Source organism: Trachurus trachurus, assembly GCF_905171665.1.
Source record: "Trachurus trachurus genome assembly, chromosome: 5".
Lineage (NCBI taxonomy): Eukaryota > Metazoa > Chordata > Actinopteri > Carangiformes > Carangidae > Trachurus > Trachurus trachurus.
The window spans coordinates 11,826,095-11,843,878 of NC_139896.1; the positions used below are offsets into that span (position 1 = coordinate 11,826,095).

The 17,784-nt window shown below is 42.9% G+C and overlaps 3 protein-coding genes across 4 annotated transcripts; 2 read left to right on the forward strand and 1 right to left on the reverse strand.

Moving 5' to 3' along the window:
• The first annotated feature begins 1,554 nt into the window (after positions 1–1,554).
• LOC310986590 (protein transport protein Sec61 subunit alpha-like 1) lies at positions 1,555–5,964 on the forward strand. Its single transcript, XM_083972549.1, has 12 exons — positions 1,555–1,658; positions 2,573–2,640; positions 2,745–2,810; positions 2,920–2,998; positions 3,228–3,359; positions 3,548–3,657; positions 4,008–4,161; positions 4,262–4,422; positions 4,614–4,811; positions 4,934–5,125; positions 5,209–5,285; positions 5,378–5,964. The coding sequence occupies exons 1-12, from the start codon at positions 1,652–1,654 to the stop codon at positions 5,562–5,564; spliced, it is 1,431 nt and encodes a 476-aa protein (XP_083828675.1). The 5' UTR covers positions 1,555–1,651; the 3' UTR covers positions 5,565–5,964.
• Positions 5,965–8,020: 2,056 nt separating this feature from the next.
• On the forward strand, positions 8,021–10,945 carry chchd4a (coiled-coil-helix-coiled-coil-helix domain containing 4a). 2 transcript variants are annotated; one of them, XM_083972556.1, is made up of 4 exons: positions 8,021–8,191; positions 9,202–9,300; positions 9,755–9,876; positions 9,922–10,945. In XM_083972556.1, the coding sequence occupies exons 1-4, from the start codon at positions 8,170–8,172 to the stop codon at positions 10,117–10,119; spliced, it is 441 nt and encodes a 146-aa protein (XP_083828682.1). In that variant the 5' UTR covers positions 8,021–8,169; the 3' UTR covers positions 10,120–10,945. The 2 variants fall into 2 exon arrangements, with proteins under 2 accessions (XP_083828682.1, XP_083828681.1); XM_083972555.1 differs by having other exon boundaries at positions 9,755–10,945.
• A 908-nt stretch (positions 10,946–11,853) lies between these two features.
• Positions 11,854–17,304, reverse strand: LOC310985639 (netrin-4; the record flags this gene model as incomplete). Its single annotated transcript, XM_083971258.1, has 11 exons — positions 11,854–11,990; positions 12,282–12,452; positions 12,576–12,644; positions 12,743–12,870; positions 13,633–13,849; positions 13,992–14,180; positions 14,867–14,993; positions 15,272–15,595; positions 16,040–16,299; positions 16,336–16,587; positions 17,226–17,304. The coding sequence occupies 11 exons, from the start codon at positions 17,302–17,304 to the stop codon at positions 11,854–11,856; spliced, it is 1,953 nt and encodes a 650-aa protein (XP_083827384.1).
• Between the last annotated feature and the right edge of the window lie 480 nt (positions 17,305–17,784).

Below are 17,784 nucleotides of genomic sequence, written 5' to 3' on the forward strand. Positions count from 1 at the left end.
AGATGACAGTAGGTCCAAAGTGTTTAGACTGATCACATGCATGAGCAGATGGCTGAATGCTCCAGTCATTGTCATCATTGCTTGTGTTTCATTATTATGATTCAGTGGCTAAGTGTGCCACCAGCACTGCGCAGCCAAAGGTGCTCGCCACCATTCATCACTGCGATCACTGACCCAGAATCTGACAGCGATACAGACATTATCCACAAACACTTTGAATTAGAGCCTCTTCAATACATCTACATCATCTCAGTTTAATGTTTTGTTCTCCTCTGTACAGTACACTTGTACCTCTATCTGAGGACACGTGTTGGGAATACCTTCACCATCACAACTTAATTCCTAATCTGTATAATTACAGAGGGAAATGCTTTTTCCAAATGATTGTGAATTTAATTGATATTACATGTGAAGAGCAGTTTAAAGCCATTGCTCTGTTTGCCTGCATTATAAACATGTTGCCATGTTTAGTGTAGGAATATAGATTTTAAAAATGTAAAGGTATTTGCTCCCTCCAACAAAATAAACAGCTTAAAGACAGGAGATTAAAAAAAAGAGAAAAGAATACAGACATGTCAATAACATCAGATAAGGGCTAGACGGCCCTCTGGTGGACACTGGGAAAAATAGCACGTTACAATGTGTCAGGCGCCGAAATAGCTCAGTTGGGAGAGCGTTAGACTGAAGATCTAAAGGTCCCTGGTTCGATCCCGGGTTTCGGCAGAAGGCAGGATGCTTTTAAAAGGACCGAGGATAAAGTATGGACAGTTTGTTAAAGGCCACGTATGATAGTCTGTAGTATGGAAAGACACGTGTCTATCTATGGTCTATAGAGGTGGTGTGGTGAAAACCAATCCAGAGACACAAGAGCATAAGAAAAGAGAAAATTATAGATATCCTGCATACATATCAGTCTATCCTACACTTTTCTATCTATTATCAATCACGTAGCCTATCACTACTTACGCCTCCATGATTAGTTTGAAAACTGTGCTGATTTGTTTTCTTTTCTTTCTTTCTTTTTTTTATTCAAAACTTTGTTTCACATTACAAAACAATGTGCAAGGGTATACGCCAGGGGGAATTTACAAGTTTACAAAAAAAATGTTCAAGTTTTCATATATTGACAGTCTTAATCGCTTTCTGGTTGCTTGTAAATTTGATGAAGGTTATGTATACTGTTAAACTGTGCTGATCAAAACATTCATTCATTATATCGATACCTCATCAGTTCAAGGGGAGGTGTCACACACACCGGAGGAGTGTGTGGTCAACTCTACCGGATGAGTCTAGGCTAGAGCGCGCTCTGGTGGATGGGAGCACTGTGGACTTGGGGAAAAAAATCGATTAAATTACAAAGGATGCAAAATTTAAATCATGCATTTTGCTAAACTGATGCGATATATTCACAATTTTGGTTAAAATGTGTGAGAAGACTTGTCTGTGGTGCAGTGCAGTGTGTTAAAGCGGTGAGTGTGAGTGTAGTTGTGTAGCGGAGCAGTGACGTGTGTTAGCGCCCGGTCTGGTGACGTGTCTCTGCTGCTCTGCCTCGCTCTTTCTGACGGAGGCTGGATGGAGCCACACTGACCCGCGGAGCAGCAACTCTCACTGGAGCCACAAACACACCGGGACTCGGCCTTACAGGACAACCATGGGGAGTACGTGACATTCTTCTGTTGATATAAAACACCTGCTGTCTTTTTTTGTATTTTATTTTTTTAATTTTTTATCTCGTAAAGTAACGGGAGACATGAAGCGCTTGTGAGGAAGCTAATTGGCTAACCTTGAGCTAACGTTAGGTTATAACGGGAGCTAATTTGTAGTTTCTATCGCAGCCACACTTCATTTTTACGGGCTTTAAATCACGTTAGATAGGTTTGTTTTACAGTCAGAGGTGATTCCTACCGTCTTATGTGTGTTTTTTTTAAACAAGTGTCCTGATTTTGAGAGGTCGCTCAGTCGTTTTTTGTGATTGAAGGCTAGTTAGCGCAATGCTAACGTTGGTTAGCTGTGTGATTTGTTCATGTAGGATAACTTCACGGAAAGAGCAAAATAGATTATGGTCTAATCTCGTTTTTTCCTGTTTAAATCAGTGCTGTGACAAATCTGTAACAACGAACGAACATTATGGGCGTTGATAAATCATTTGCTGTCATAGTCAGTTTGCAGTGATTGACACAGCTGATCAACGCCGACACTAAACATTCAACAGCGCAGCCGCAAATCGCACACACACATTATTATTATTATTATTATTATTATTACGCACTGGATACCAGCTAATCTCAACCATGCCAAAGTGTGTTTGTGCATATTTCGTTGTTGCTGTGAAATACAGAGCTAGCAGTGAATTGTCCAGGTGTCCACTCTGACATGTTCAGGTTTGCTGCCAGCTGTTTTAGCTGCTGGTTAGTGATGACGTTGCGTCAAAGCTAACCAAGTTTTAAGTGCACAACAAACCTAGAGCTTCACAAATGTTGATACAACTGCAAGGAAATTGACCAACCTTGAAGTAAACTGCATAATATGCAATGTTACTAATGTTTTGTAATCTGCTGTTCCCTTTGTGCAGTTAAATTTTTGGAAGTCATCAAGCCTTTCTGTGCAGTCCTGCCAGAAATTCAGAAACCAGAAAGAAAGGTACGTACACAGTTGTTGTCTTTTTTATTTTAATTGTATTATTCATGCACTTCAAGTCTGACTGGATATGATTGACATTTACATCCTTTTTTTAATCCTTACAGATTCAGTTTAGAGAAAAAGTACTATGGACTGCCATCACGCTATTCATCTTTCTGGTGTGCTGCCAGGTCGGTATCTGTTGATGAAAAACCTTACTGACAACCAATCCTACTGCTTCTGTTATTGGTGACAGTGGTTTGCTGTAAGCTTAATATTTTATTTTTCTTGTCAATTCAGATTCCACTCTTTGGCATCATGTCGTCAGACTCAGCAGATCCCTTCTACTGGATGAGAGTAATCCTGGCTTCCAACAGAGGTACTTGAATCGTATATGTTAAATGGGCTGTCACTCTAAACTTATCCAGAAAGGAGAAATAACTGAATTCCAGTATTGTTATCAGACCTGAGATAATCTCTTTATCACAGGTGACAAGCCAAAGTTCAACAGTTGTTTGCCTTCTTCTTGCATTGTTTTCTAGTGCTGCTGCTGTTCTTGCAGTAGCTGAGCCTGATTGTCTCTAAATGCTGCCCACTTTGTCTTCTAGGTACTCTGATGGAGCTGGGTATCTCACCCATCGTCACCTCAGGTCTCATCATGCAGCTGCTGGCTGGTGCCAAGATCATTGAGGTTGGAGACACACCCAAGGACAGAGCCCTCTTCAATGGAGCTCAGAAATGTAGGTCTTAGTACTCGCTGCAGCTGCTCTATTTTATTAGATCTTGTCACGTACCTTTGAAGCCCTGAATGTGTTTTGTGCTTTGAAGCTTGTTCACTCTGTACTGTTCATAGGAAGCGTCTGTTTTGCAGCATCTCTGCTTGTTATGTTTCCACTTGCAAATATGTTTTTTCTCTGTCCTTTTGCAGTGTTTGGAATGATCATCACCATTGGACAGGCCATTGTATATGTTATGACTGGCATGTATGGAGATCCTTCAGAGATGGGTGCTGGGATATGCTTGCTCATCATCATCCAGGTTAATATAATAATATATTTTTAACTCCCGATTTGAGATATTTGCTGTACCTGTAAATGGCAGCATTGGCTGGTTCATCGGTTGCTTAGGAAAAGGAAAAAGCAACAGAAAAGCATAAAGTGATTAACTTCTATTGATCAATTCATTTGTATTTCCTGTAAAAACACTTGTGTCAATTATATTTAGTAAAATCCAGGCTATGTAGTTTGTTTATGCTTACTTTTCTGCACCAATCAGACAAATCGAGACGTAATGAAGTGAAGTTTAAATGGGGAAAACACCATTTCTAGGATTATTGTTTGGGTGTACATTACAGCTGCTTGGTACTAACGTTGCGCCTGTTTCTACAGCTCTTTGTTGCCGGTCTGATTGTGTTGCTGCTGGATGAGCTCCTCCAGAAGGGCTACGGTCTGGGCTCAGGAATCTCTCTCTTTATTGCAACAAACATCTGCGAGACAATCGTGTGGAAGGCTTTCAGCCCCACCACCGTCAACACCGGCAGAGGTAATGGCAGCTTTTATATAGCTGAATAGTCAAAAATAAGATAAACATATTAACTTGTGTTGTACTGACCAACCCTGTGATTGTTTTTGGTTTTATCCAGGTACTGAGTTTGAGGGAGCCATCATTGCTCTCTTCCATCTCCTGGCCACTCGCACAGACAAGGTGCGTGCCCTGAGAGAAGCCTTCTACAGACAGAACCTGCCCAACCTCATGAACCTCATCGCCACCGTCTTCGTGTTTGCAGTGGTCATATACTTCCAGGTGAGTTGGGGAAACACCAAATAAATGCAGCGCAGTGTCTTATTTGCTTTTATTGCATTAAAGGAATCTCATATTTTGAGTACCGGGAATTTCCTACACTAATTAAATGTAGAAAGGCAGACACACTGAGGAATGTTTTGCTGCTGATGCTCTGTTGTCATATAAACACATGTGCTTTGCTTCCTCATCAGGGCTTCAGAGTCGACCTGCCCATCAAGTCGGCACGTTATCGTGGCCAGTACAACACCTACCCCATCAAACTGTTCTACACCTCCAACATCCCCATCATCCTGCAGTCTGCCCTCGTCTCCAATCTCTACGTCATATCCCAGATGTTGTCGACACGTTTCAGTGGGAACTTCCTGGTGAACCTCCTAGGAACCTGGTCTGTAAGTATATAATGAGTGCCCAGTCTCCAGGACTTAAACTCTGTCGTTGTAACATGTGTAAAGACCAAGAGATTGTATGAGGAAGTCTCAGTCTCAGATATAAACCGTATCTTTTTCTTTAGGACACCACAAGTGGAGGACCAGCGCGTGCCTACCCAGTGGGCGGTCTCTGCTATTACCTTTCGCCTCCAGAGTCGTTTGGTTCTGTTTTAGATGACCCAGTTCATGCTTGCATCTACATCGTCTTCATGCTCGGCTCCTGTGCCTTCTTCTCCAAGACCTGGATTGAGGTCTCGGGATCCTCCGCCAAAGATGTGAGTGTGTGTGTGAGTAACATTTGATGTTGTTAAAAGGTGTCATATCAAACTGTCCCCTAATATCTTTTGGTGTGTCTTAGGTTGCAAAGCAGCTGAAGGAGCAGCAGATGGTGATGAGAGGACACAGAGAGACATCTATGGTGCACGAGCTGAACAGGTACAATACAACCTGAGAAAGTAGCACTCCAAGATCTCACATTTCCAGAGTGTTTGTGTTAATAATATATATATATATGTTTTTATCTGCAGGTACATCCCCACAGCTGCTGCATTCGGTGGTCTGTGCATAGGAGGGCTGTCTGTCATGGCCGACTTCTTGGGTGCCATTGGTTCGGGTACGGGAATCCTATTGGCTGTGACCATCATCTACCAGTACTTTGAGATCTTTGTGAAGGAGCAGAGCGAAGTGGGCAGCATGGGAGCACTGCTCTTCTAAAAAAAACAAAAACAAAATACCAACAGTCTGACAGCAACCAGACACTGTTCATCCACCCCTCTCATTGTTTTTTTTTTTTATAATGCATCTTTTTGCAGATCGCACAATCAGTACATTTTGCAGCTGGGATAGGTAACTTTACTCTGCCACCTTTGTTCCCACCATAACGTCTCTAGCATGTCAATGCTGAGAACACCGTTTGGGTTACTGCCAGGGTTGAGCATAGTACGTGTCTCTTCAGTCCTTTTTATTCCAGAGCTTCTACCCACCTCTCTGCAGGCTGCCTAAATCCCCCACTGACTGTCTCCTCAGCAGAAGAATCGCCTAAAATACACACAAGTGTGAGGTGCTGTCTCTGACTTACCTCAGGCATTGTTCATTGCAGCATGTACAAAGGAACACTAGACACTTCAGACAGCGACAACATGTTAGTGCTTATTTCACGCTGGGCACTGAAGGCACTGTGCCTGGACTTTTCAGGGGGAGTTGAAAGAAAGCCATGTCATCATGTACATCACGTAACAGCCGTGCTTTGAGGTTTCTAGGGCCCTACTATAGGATGTGAAAAGTATAAATAAAGTGTGCTTACACTCCTAGTAAGATTTCTGGTGAACTCAGATCAGACAAACTGTTGGTGGTTTTTCATTTATCTTTATTTTGATATTTTAAATGATGGACTATGTTTATATTCACTCTGGTCTTATGTAGGGCACAGTGTTTGTCCTCTGTCTCTGGTTCCTCGGAGGAAAGTGTTTGTTTGTGTGTGTGTGTGTGTGTGTGTTGTCATGCTCTTTTATTCCCAGACTGAATCGCTGCACAATACTGCCGAGGTGGTCGGGATGAGGGTGGGTTTGATAGGGATGAAAAAGGGGTTTCATTTTGGTTTTTACTTTATGTAACAAACATAATTGTGTTATTAAAAAAAACAGGATTTTTTTTCCAAATCATGTGGAAGTTGTGTTTTGATTCATGTTGTGTCCTTGTTCTGTGTCATGTTATCCTCTGAAAACACCACAGGATACAGATGAAGATGAAGATGAATATTATAGTAGCATAGCAATAAAACGGTTTAGTAAAGGTGATGGCGGTTACAAAATCAATTTTGAGCAACAAACATTGACATAGTGTGTTAACTTATTTATTCATATCATGATTTTCTTTTTAAGCCCGGTCCTGTTTTAGCCTGTGGTGTGTTTGTTTCAGCAGAGGAATGTCTTGTGATTAAAAGGCCCAAACTCCTGATGACACTAACATCAGCTGGTGGGTGATGAGTTATTATCAGTCTAGTGCAGAGATCCTCCAGTCATACAGGAATAATCACCTTCTTGTCCTGTATGTTTTTAAATAAAATGATTCAATTTGGGATATGATGTTTACTGTACATGGCCTTAATTTGACAATGGAAACACTAAGATGATATCTTCCAAGACCAATCAGAAGTCCAGTTTCATTTGACTCATTAATGTTTAAGATATGAATTATGAGGATCTGCATTGATGGATATTCAATTATTATTCAGTTAATAATAATGAAGAAAAAAAAATGATTCATTGGCTGGTTCATCTGTTGCTTCATAAAAAACAAAAGCAACAGAAAAGCATAAAATGATAAACTTCTCTATTATTTTTTCCTGTAAGAACACGTGAATTATATTTAGTAAAAAGCCCCCAGAGCTCATATTAACTTAATTTAAATAGTAAAAAAAATAAAGGGGGAGCTTTGCAACAAAATTAAGCACTTTTTATACAAGTTAATTATCTTAAAGCAGAAGTAAGCGGAATGTTTGTGTTAATATAAGTCTTAAATAGTTATATCTTCCGACAGCAATCACTTATATAGAGTGTTTGGTCCGAAACACGGATCTGTCAGTCACTCTGCTCTGCTGTAAGCCGAGGAGAAAACTTTCCTTGTATCCTACAACCTTTATCCAATGAGGAGAGAGAACGGCATAAAGGGGCGGTCCTCTCTGTGTGTGCAGCCAAGGGATGCGCGTGAATGTGGTGACGTAGGGACGAGGGCGGGGACTGCTAACTCCATCGGCTGACAGGAAGTTAGCCAAAACGACCGGATCGCTTACTTCTGCTTTAATATCTTTATAAAAATATGAATAGTCTATAATTGTGTGTACATAATTGTTGTACTTATTTTTAATATTTTATTAATCATGTGGTTATTACCTTTAATTTTGTAAAAATATAAACTTCTCGATTTTTTTATTTTTTATTTTACATCTTTATTGACAAGTAAGGAACAATCATGTTTTCAGACAGAAAGAGATACGAAACAAGGTCATAATCAGGAGAAATTATAATAGAAAAATAATAACAATGAAAAAATTAAATAAATAAATGAAATGAAAGGAAAAAAAGAGCTACATACATACTTTTCGATTTATTTTTTTCCTTGAAAAAAAAGGACGTGTGTCGTCATCACAGCGCGCCCACATGTGGACAGGTCACAGGGGTAACGGAGACGCTGCCGGACGCCGGTTGGGAGCTTGTCAAATGAAATCCTCCTCGCAGTTGTTGACCAATTTCTTCTTCCACACCGGTGATCTTTTAGCGAGGAGGACGAGGCTCGACGGACAAAAACAACATCCGCAAACATGTCGCACTGCAGACAAGAGGGTAAAGTCGGCGCTGTTTTCATTCATTTTCTTCTTCAGCTCGCAGCGGAGCAATGTCACGGAGTTGTTAGCCACCATGCTAAGCTAACGGTGGTTAGATAACCCGTTAACTGCGAGGGGAAGCTATTAAACCTGCAGCTCCGAGTTCATCTTACATGTTGTGGGACCACCCTGTTGTTATTATGTGTTGTAACTGTGAGACAGACTCGCCGCTGCTGCTGCTGTAGCTCCTAGTGTAAAAGATAAGTGACAATTAGCGAGAGCATCGAGACTGTTAGCTGCGATCTCGGAGGCAGGTTAACTCAAGAAAAAACCCACCGACAGATAGGGGTCAGCAGCAACCAGACATCTCAGCAGTCAGTACGTTTACATGCATAGCTAAGCCTGAGCGTCTCGTCTGCATTTGGCTCATGTCCCAGTTTAGAGGCAACAGGGAACATTGAATAATTCATGGTGTCTGTTTCCTCAACATAGGCGGCGATATGGCTAACGTTACGTCGCTTCAACGGGTTAATACAGACTCATTTCCTTTCATGTTAACTTTTCTGTCAACTAGTAAATCATTGAAAATAAATAACTTAGACTTCTCAACTACAGTTCCCGATCGGGCTGAAAATACTCTAAAAATGACTCGGGTCATGTCGGGTCATCATCACCTCGGGCTACCTTTTTTTAATTTTTAATTTCAATATAAAACCCATGGTATCGCTGGTTGCACTGTATGAAATGCACTGAATCGGCGCTGACGCATCAGCCCAGGTGTTTTAGTCATTTTTTGTCGGGTTCGGGTCCAGTATTAGTCAGACTATTAACGTGTTAACATGCACTTCAGTTGTCCAGTTATAGTCGGATTAAGGCAATAATTCGGTTTTTTCCAACTGTCATGTAGGCTAAGTGTTATGTGTGTGTTGTTTCAACGATTAATCAATCCTATATTATGGGATTATGCCAGGAGGAGGGCCTCATTTTCACTCAAGATTTTGTTGTAACCCCTGTTTTCTCCTATTTAAGGTAAAGATCGCATCATCTTTGTGACCAAGGAAGACCACGAGGCGCCCAGTAATGCTGAGCTGATCGCAGATGACCCCGACGATCCATATGAGGAGCAAGGTTTGTCATTTATTGTGTCAAAGCTGGACCAGACCAGACCAGACAGGTCCCTTAAAGATAAAACACATGTCAGTAAATGTCACCATAAAAACCAAACCCAACAACTGAGCAATTCGACACACAAACATTTGGGAGATACACCGATGTCACGTCACTTTGTCATGAAAATACACATTGTAGTTTATTTTTACATCATCATACACATACTCGCCAGTTCCTGGAAATGCTTGAGAACCAAATAAAGAAGTCCCCAACAGATGCTATTTTAATCCTGACTGAGTTAGTGCTCAGCTGTTGGAAGAAATGGTTGAACCCTCTAAAAGATTAACTTTTTACTTCTGGCAGATCCTTGAAGATTTAACATCCTCTGAGTGAAAACTTTGACTTTGGGTGGGATTTGTTGACAGTATCAAAATATATAATTTAAACAAATTATCTCTTTCACCCTCCTCAGGCTTGATCTTGCCAAATGGAGACATTAACTGGAACTGCCCGTGTCTGGGCGGCATGGCCAGTGGACCTTGTGGCTCCCAGTTCAAAGACGCCTTTTCCTGCTTCCACTACAGTAAGGAGGAGGTGAAGGGCTCGGAGTGCATCGACTACTTCCGTGGCATGCAGGAGTGCATGCAGAAGTTCCCTGAGCTCTACCCTCAGGAGGAAGACAAAGAAAGCTCCAGCCAAGCGGAGTCCGACGCCGGTTCTGCTCCCGTCGCCTCGACCGAGGGCGCTGCCTTACCCCCCGAAACTGACCCCACCCCGTCCACTTCGAGTCTCTCATCTGACACTGTGTCATCTACAGACAGTCAGGCTGCCAGCTAAGGTCAATCACTCATCGTCAATAGGCTCTTGTTCTCTGTGTGCAGACACGGCCCAGCGTTAATGACTCGCCAAGAGGAGCTCTCTGATTGGTCTCTTCTCCTGTTTCAGCCTACAGAACGGACTTAGACTGGCACACACGGGCAGTACTTTTCAAAGGCCATCAGAGGAGGAACTTGTGGACTTTGTGAATGCAGAACAACGTAGCATATGTACAAAAGTATAGGCTGCTTCATTTGCTGAGCACTCAAAAAAAAAAAATCAATGGAGGATATGATTTATTGATGGCGGGCGAAGCTATTTGCTGCAGGGACATTAGCTCAAAGACTCACTTTATATGCAATAGGTAAATTAATTTGCTGTGTGTTGTAATGTCAATCAGAAGAGTTCATTATGTGTGTTGTCCTGTTAATGCAGATTAATCAGGATTGTTACATAGCACTGATTCATCACTAATTGTTCAGAGATCTGAGCAGTTTACAGTTCGACAGTTGAATCCATTCACTTTCCATCAGTTGAGAGACCAAAACACAGGAAATCTGTAAGAAAACAAGGCATCTGCTACAGTTTCTGTGCAGTGGGCATCACAGTGATATTAACACAAATGTTGTTTTTTTTAACAGTTTGTAGACATCCTGCAGAAACACCAGGGTCTCCAGCTACGTGTGTTGTCTAATGAACGATAATTGACTCAGTATCTGGCCTAGACCAAAGTGGTACGTCACGTTTAATTGTCGCTGCGTTAATGTTTTTGTTGTCTCAACACTGTCTGTAGTCTCCAGTTTGGACGCTGTGGTCACTGTTCAGTGTCATTCAGGCCTTAAAGGACTTGATGGTATGTATCAAAGATTAAAATGATAGTCCAACAATCTCAACTTCTACTTTTCTTTGTGTTACATGTTTGATCTTTGTCTTGTGAGCTAATATCGTTTAGAAGATATTAATCAGTTAGGGACGCCTCCATCAACCGCTGATCATTATCGTTGTTTTGTTTTTTTTGTTAAACATACGTGACATCTGCAAAGCATGCCAGAAACGATCGGTATCAGTTGTGAATCGGCCAATCACGTTGTATTGGCAAAAAACAAGGCGTCCCTATAATGAGTGATTGTGCATAATGACCTTCATCAACACTGTTGTATTTTACAGCCTTCACTTATCTTGAATGTTATAATTACATACTGTTGCATTTTATCAAATCCTTCTTGGTGTAGCTTTCTAAATATACACTATTTACCATTTATAACAAAATAATACTTTTTAAGAAACATAATTTGCCAAAAAAACAAACAAGTTTTACTTGTTACATATTTTCTGTAAAGCAAAATGACTATGATTTATGAACATAGCTCTTGTTTGGTTAAAAAAAAAAAGATATATGAATGAGTCAACCTGACAAATCCAAATATCTTACCAACTTCTTGCAACATACAGTAGATCTGGCTCTTTGCTGTATATAAAGTGAGAAACCAATGTTGCATCTAGACAAGGCCTTTAATTTTAGGTACATCACACTTTCACTGTTGCAGACTCCCAGACTTTCATTTGAGTCTTTTTGTGTTACACACCCACACATGGCGAGCGCCTCTCTTCTACATCGACCTCTTGGATGATTTGACCTTGATGACAACATGTTGTCCAGCCGCTTTCAGTCCCTTTTCTGAATTCTCCACTGACTGATGAGAATGTCTTTGTGAAATAGTCTGAAGTGTTTCCCACAGCTTTGGATCATATTGCTCACGGACATCCGTTCATCAGGCCCTCTGATATGAGCAGACCCAGACGAGGCGTCCAGGGCGCCACTACACTTTGCATGGTGACCATCAAACGGCCCGTTCCAGCTTCTTCTGGTCCTGCAAGCAGGTACTCCATCCCTGGTTTAAAAAGGAAATATATAGTACATTAATTCAGAGTTCTCCCTCTCTGTTCTAGTAACTGTTTAGCCTAAATAAAATCATCCTATAAAGCTATACAGGCCTATAAAGTCTGATCTTTAGACACCACATGATACATTCGAGCAGATCAGTCAATAAAAGTATAAAGAAATGACTTTTTATTGGTAATCCTTACAGTGTGTTATGTTTAGCGCCCTGATGGCATGTGTTCCTTTCGTCGGTGCATGTACTACTAATTTCTTTTCTTTGGCAGTTTTTGAGGAGGGCTACCTGGGTTGAGTATGGGGCAGGTGCAGCCGCGGCTGGTCCAGGACAGCGGGTAGATGCTGATGATCCCCGGGTGCAGCGTCACCTGGCCTGATCGAAGGACCTTGCGAATTTTGACCTGAACTTCTGCGTGGCTACCCTTGTCATGAGCGGACAGCACACTGGCCTTGATCACTGTCGTGGGGCCCACACAGGTGGAGTTAGCAAACACTGAGATGCCATTTTAAAGCAATAAGAACTTTATAGACCAGTGTTTAGTTTTTTAAAACAGGGAGAAGTGTATGTTTTATTTCTTACCATAGTCATGTTTAGTCTTGCAGAGGTCAGACACACTCCGCAGCTTCTTCTCCTTACAGCTGCACTTTCCTGTGTACAGGCATCAGGGTATGATGTAATCTCTTTATATTTGATTACACAGTTTAAAAACGCAGCCGTGCCACAGTTTTAACCTCGTATGACCTCACCTGTGTAATGCAGAGCAGACACTGCAAGCTCCTTTGACCACTGCACCTCTTCTTCAAGTGGGAACAACTGATCCAGATCAGGGATTTTTCCACCAACAGGCACATTGAACACCTGATTGTTTGTGTAGCTGCAGAAGTAAAATAGAGCACAAATAGAGCTTCTCTGTTAGCCGTTATTGTGCTACTGTTACATTCAGCTGCTTAAAGGGATAGTTCAACATTTTGGCAAATTGGTCCATTGCCATAATCCCTATAGTCATAGCAGTAGGTTCGTTACCTTTAATTGTCGGTGCAAACTATTTTTTAGATCGGCGGGGCAGAGACGTGAGCTGCTCAGCTACGCTACAGAGGCTAATGGGATTTCTTGGTTTCCCTCATCAAACTCATCAAATACACAATCCAACAACTTCAAAACGCTCTGGTGGACAAATTGTGACTTGCACATTCACCAAGCCATAAGATAATAAGGGAACGTCACAAGACAGAGTTGTTTTCTAGGTAAATTCATGCAAAACCGCTGATGCACGTTCCCGTCAGGGGCAGTTTTTCAGGAAGATGTCTCTGCATTTACCTCAAAAACAACTCTGTCTCATAACGTTACATTATTATCTCATAGCGTGGTGAATGTGCAGGTCACAACTTGTCCACGAGAGCGTTTTGGAGTTGTTGGATTGTGTATTTGATGAGTTTGATGAGGGAAACCAAGAAATCCCATGAGCCTCCGTAGCGTAGCTCTGAGCAGCTCACGTCTCTGCCCCGCCGATCTAAAAATAGTTTGCACCCACAATTCAAGGTAACAAACCTACTACTAACACTAAAGGGATTATGGCAATGGGCCAATTTGCCACTAACTATCCCTTTAGGTGTTTTGGGGTAACGCCTCCAGCTACCTGTCTAGACACTGCCCAGTGGCTGGATCGCAGCTGAGGGGGCAGGCACAGGGTTCACAGCCCTCGTCCCCAAAGCCCCAGTAGCCGGGGAGGCAGTGGCTGCAGCTTGTGCCTCCTACGCCGGGTTTACAGTGGCACTGCCCGCTCCGGGGGTGGCACCAGGGTCCCCCCTCCCCGGGTCGAAGAGGCAAAGAGCCCTGTGGATCACAACGGCAGCCTGAGAGACAGAGACACAAGTCTGTTTGCTGCTGCTGAAACATTTAGTTTTGCACCAGTAGATGGAGCTATAAGACACCGGTGGTTCTCTTTAATGTCCTTCACGAGCATCGCTTCAACACTTTATTTTGGCAGTTTCTTACGTGCACAGGCGTTGGGGGAGTTGAGGGGCATGGATGGGTGGCGGTGGTAGCCATGGCGACAGCGCTGGCACCGACGCCCGACGGTGTTGTGTCGGCAGTCGTCGCAAACCCCTCCACTGGTGCCACCGGACGAGAGCCACGCCCGCTGAGAGAAGTGACAGCTGTCTGTGTGACCGTGGCACTCACACCCTGAGGAGGAGATGGAGATCAGGAGGTGGAGGAGACACAACGTGGACAAGGATCAGAGACAAAATAGAAGAAGTGTTGGATTTTCTAGTCTCAGGTGGTTTGTCATGTAGAAAGAGAGTGTAACATGGCTTGGTCCTAAATGCAGCAGCCATGGGTTTGAACCTTTGCTACACGCTGACCCCTCTCTCTCTTTAGTTCAGTTCAGCTCAGTTCAGCTTTATTATCCCACAGAAGGAAATTTGTTTTGCATAGGTAGCAAGATAATAACAACAATACATAGAGAGATAAACACAAAAACTGTAAAACCATATAAAACCACCAACTTAGGTTAAGATAAAAAAAAAGCTGTTTTAAAAAGTAAAATACATTGCATAAGTAATGTGCAGATTTAAGGGCAGTGTGAAGTGATTGATCTTGACTCTGCTACTGAAATAAAGGCGTTAATTCCTAAGAAAACTTAAAATAGTCTAGTCCAGCGAAAAACCAAAACATCCTGACTGTTTCCAACACTTATATGAAGCCATACTAAATCCTACTATTAGTATTTAATTCACAGGATTTCACTTTTTCTCCCTCCACACTTTCATAATTATTTCCTGTCTAGCTTTTCTTCACCAGCAAAACTGACTGTGCACACACACAGTGACCTAATAGTTATGCAATCCTGTTGGTGGTCAGTCACTCACTCTGGCATGGGTTCGGCTCCCCGCTGCTCCCGTTGGCAGGCCTCCAGGGACGGTCGTTGTAGAGCGGGCCGCACTTCTCACAGTGATCCCCCGCCGTGTGGTGAGCGCACAGACACTTACCCGGCACCTGGAAGACACATCTGGGCCTGATCACTTACACTTACACACTTCACAGACACCTGCTCTCTGGAGACCGCTCACAGATTGATCCAGGCAGGTGGCGTGAAGAGTAAATTAAGCGATTCAAAGCCCTGTAACTGGTAGTTTTCCCACCATTGAGCACGTTTTACATTTAAACCTGACATCTGGACACCTGTGCTCTACGCTTTTACAGTATTTCCCTCCAGGCTCTGACTGTTCTTTTACTTTGGAAATCACCTTCACACATGGAAAAAAGCTACTCACCATGTTGCTCTCCTGTCTGGCGTCTTGGCTGCTGTTGTATGGAGCGCAGTGCTCAGCGTGTCCGTGGCACAGGCAGGTCCCTCTGGCCAGTAAAGTATAAATAGCATAAGGTGCTGCTGAGGCTGAGTTTTCTGTAGCGGATGTAGAGGTCGGAGCCGAGGCTGTGGGGCTCATCCGTCCTGTTGGGGGGCTCACAGGTGCAGAGCAGGTCTGAGATTTTAGCAGTCTGATGCGGAGGTTAGTGAGCGTGAGGCGGGCCAGGGCCTCTGGACTGTAAGGGTCCAGGGTTTTAGCACTGTTGGGATCTAGTGTGCGTAATATTACCTGGGGAAGAGAAAACATTACTAGTCAGCAAAGAATCACACATTGTGGATCTGCTCAAAGATACAGGTGCATCTCTATAAATTAGAGTATCATGGAAAAGTTTATTTATGTCAGTAATTCAGTTCAAAAGGTGAAACTTATACATGATATAGACCCATTACATGTCTCTATTTATTACATTTCTTTTAATTATAATGATTATGGCTTACATTTAATGAAGACATATTATTCAATGTCTCAAAATATCTGAATATTACCAAAGACACATAAAAAAAGCATTTTTAATATGGAAATGTTATGGAAATATGAAAAGTATGTCCATTTATATGCACACCATAACTTGGTCGGGGCTCTTTGACTTGAACTACTCAAATGGACTTTTCCATGATATTCTAATTCATTGAGATGCACCTGTTATATATAAATCCATGCATATTCTCTCACCTCACCACCACTGCAGGGTGTAGCACTGGTGTACCGAGACGTGCACAGCGACCCAGGCTGACTGAAGTCATCGGACAAACCAAACTCTGAGCTGCAGTTGTTTGCAAAGAGCTTCAGGACCTCCCAGCTCTTCCCAAAGTCAGACGAGCGTTCGATGGCCATGGCAGCCGGACGGGGTGACCTGAACACCAGCACCACATGGGACAGACAGAACTGTGTCTCCATGTCCAACCGGATCTCATCCTGCTGCTGCTGCTGCTGCTGCTGCTGCTGCTGCTGCTGCTGCTGCTGCTGACCATCCTGCATGGGGATGGTCCCAGCACCTGACGCCCACCAGGTCTCCGGATGCAGGAAAGGATCATCGGTCATGTGAGCAGGTGGGTGAACGTCCTCGGGGTGGAGGAGGCCAGGGGTCACGGGAGGATGGCGGTGGCAAGGGCAGTGGTGGAGGGAACTGTTCCCACAGCAGCTCGAGAGGGTGGTGAGGTTCCTGCCGCTGGCCAGGTTCCCTATGGGGGGACTGCAGGCACGGTCCACACATCTGGAAACTGACACTGGGTGATGGAGAGAAAAAGTGACAAGTAGTTAGTAGAGACTTTTTTTTTTTTAAATCCAGTGACAGAAAAGTAAAAAAAAAAAGATCGAGCACCATCCAAAAGATGTCATGGACAATAGTAAAGTCTGCTTCATTGTGTTTTCCATAAATATTTAATCAACCTGATCATTGTGCTGCTGCTCTGATGTGACACACAATCCTGCCCTGGGCACCATTAACACTCTCAGGTTACATGTAAAGCCAATACGCCATGCACTGCAGGCAGACACACTATCAAGTCTATCTGCAACAGGTATGACTTTTCCTAATCTAACATCTTTATGCTGTAAATGTATGTGTGTGTCCCTCTCTCTTATAACATCTGCATTTATTTATATTTATTCTATTTGAATATAAACTATCAATCATCACAAATGAAGTTCCTATTGTCCTTCAGATTTGAATTGACCTGAACTAACCTAAGTTGAGGATAATAGCCTATACCACAGCAGAAAACAGCACGAGATCATTGATCCACCAATTTCATGGACATTTAACTAATAGTCATCACCACAACTGTGCTCAATCAGTAGCATGCGGCCGAAGCACAACGGTAGAAACGAGAGGGGATGAGTCAGTGATGCTCCTCACCTGCTCCGCTCCGCGCCACAACCGCACACAGCCAACAACAGATCGCCACCAGCATCTGACGTTGACCTTTCCAAAGCATACTACTAGACACTCTCATCATCCTCGTTTCTTCTGTGTTTACAACGGACACGATGCGATAAACGCCTTCCAGAAGAGATGAGTCCCAACATTATTATGCGTAGCCTGTCTAAAGAACATGCGCATTTCTTTGCGAATTACGCAATGCGCAAAGCGTCCGGATGAATTCAGGAATATTTATTCGACGTCCTCCTCCCCTCCCTCAGGAGCGAGTGTTGTAAACAAATCTGAATGAAGTTCAAAACATCCTCCGGGACAGCTAGGGCACGTGCGTCTTAGGTACAGCGAAAAAAAAAATCACTGGTGAGTCCAAGAATTAATACTCCACCTTGGCGTAATAACAAAATGTTGCTAATTTCCATTTGATATTTTTTCCTCGTTAGTGGTGTACGGGAATAAATTGATTTTCCATTTTCTGTGATCACTCATTCATGTAAATAACTTCCTTCAAATCACAGCCAACCCGCCAGCTCCGTGCCCC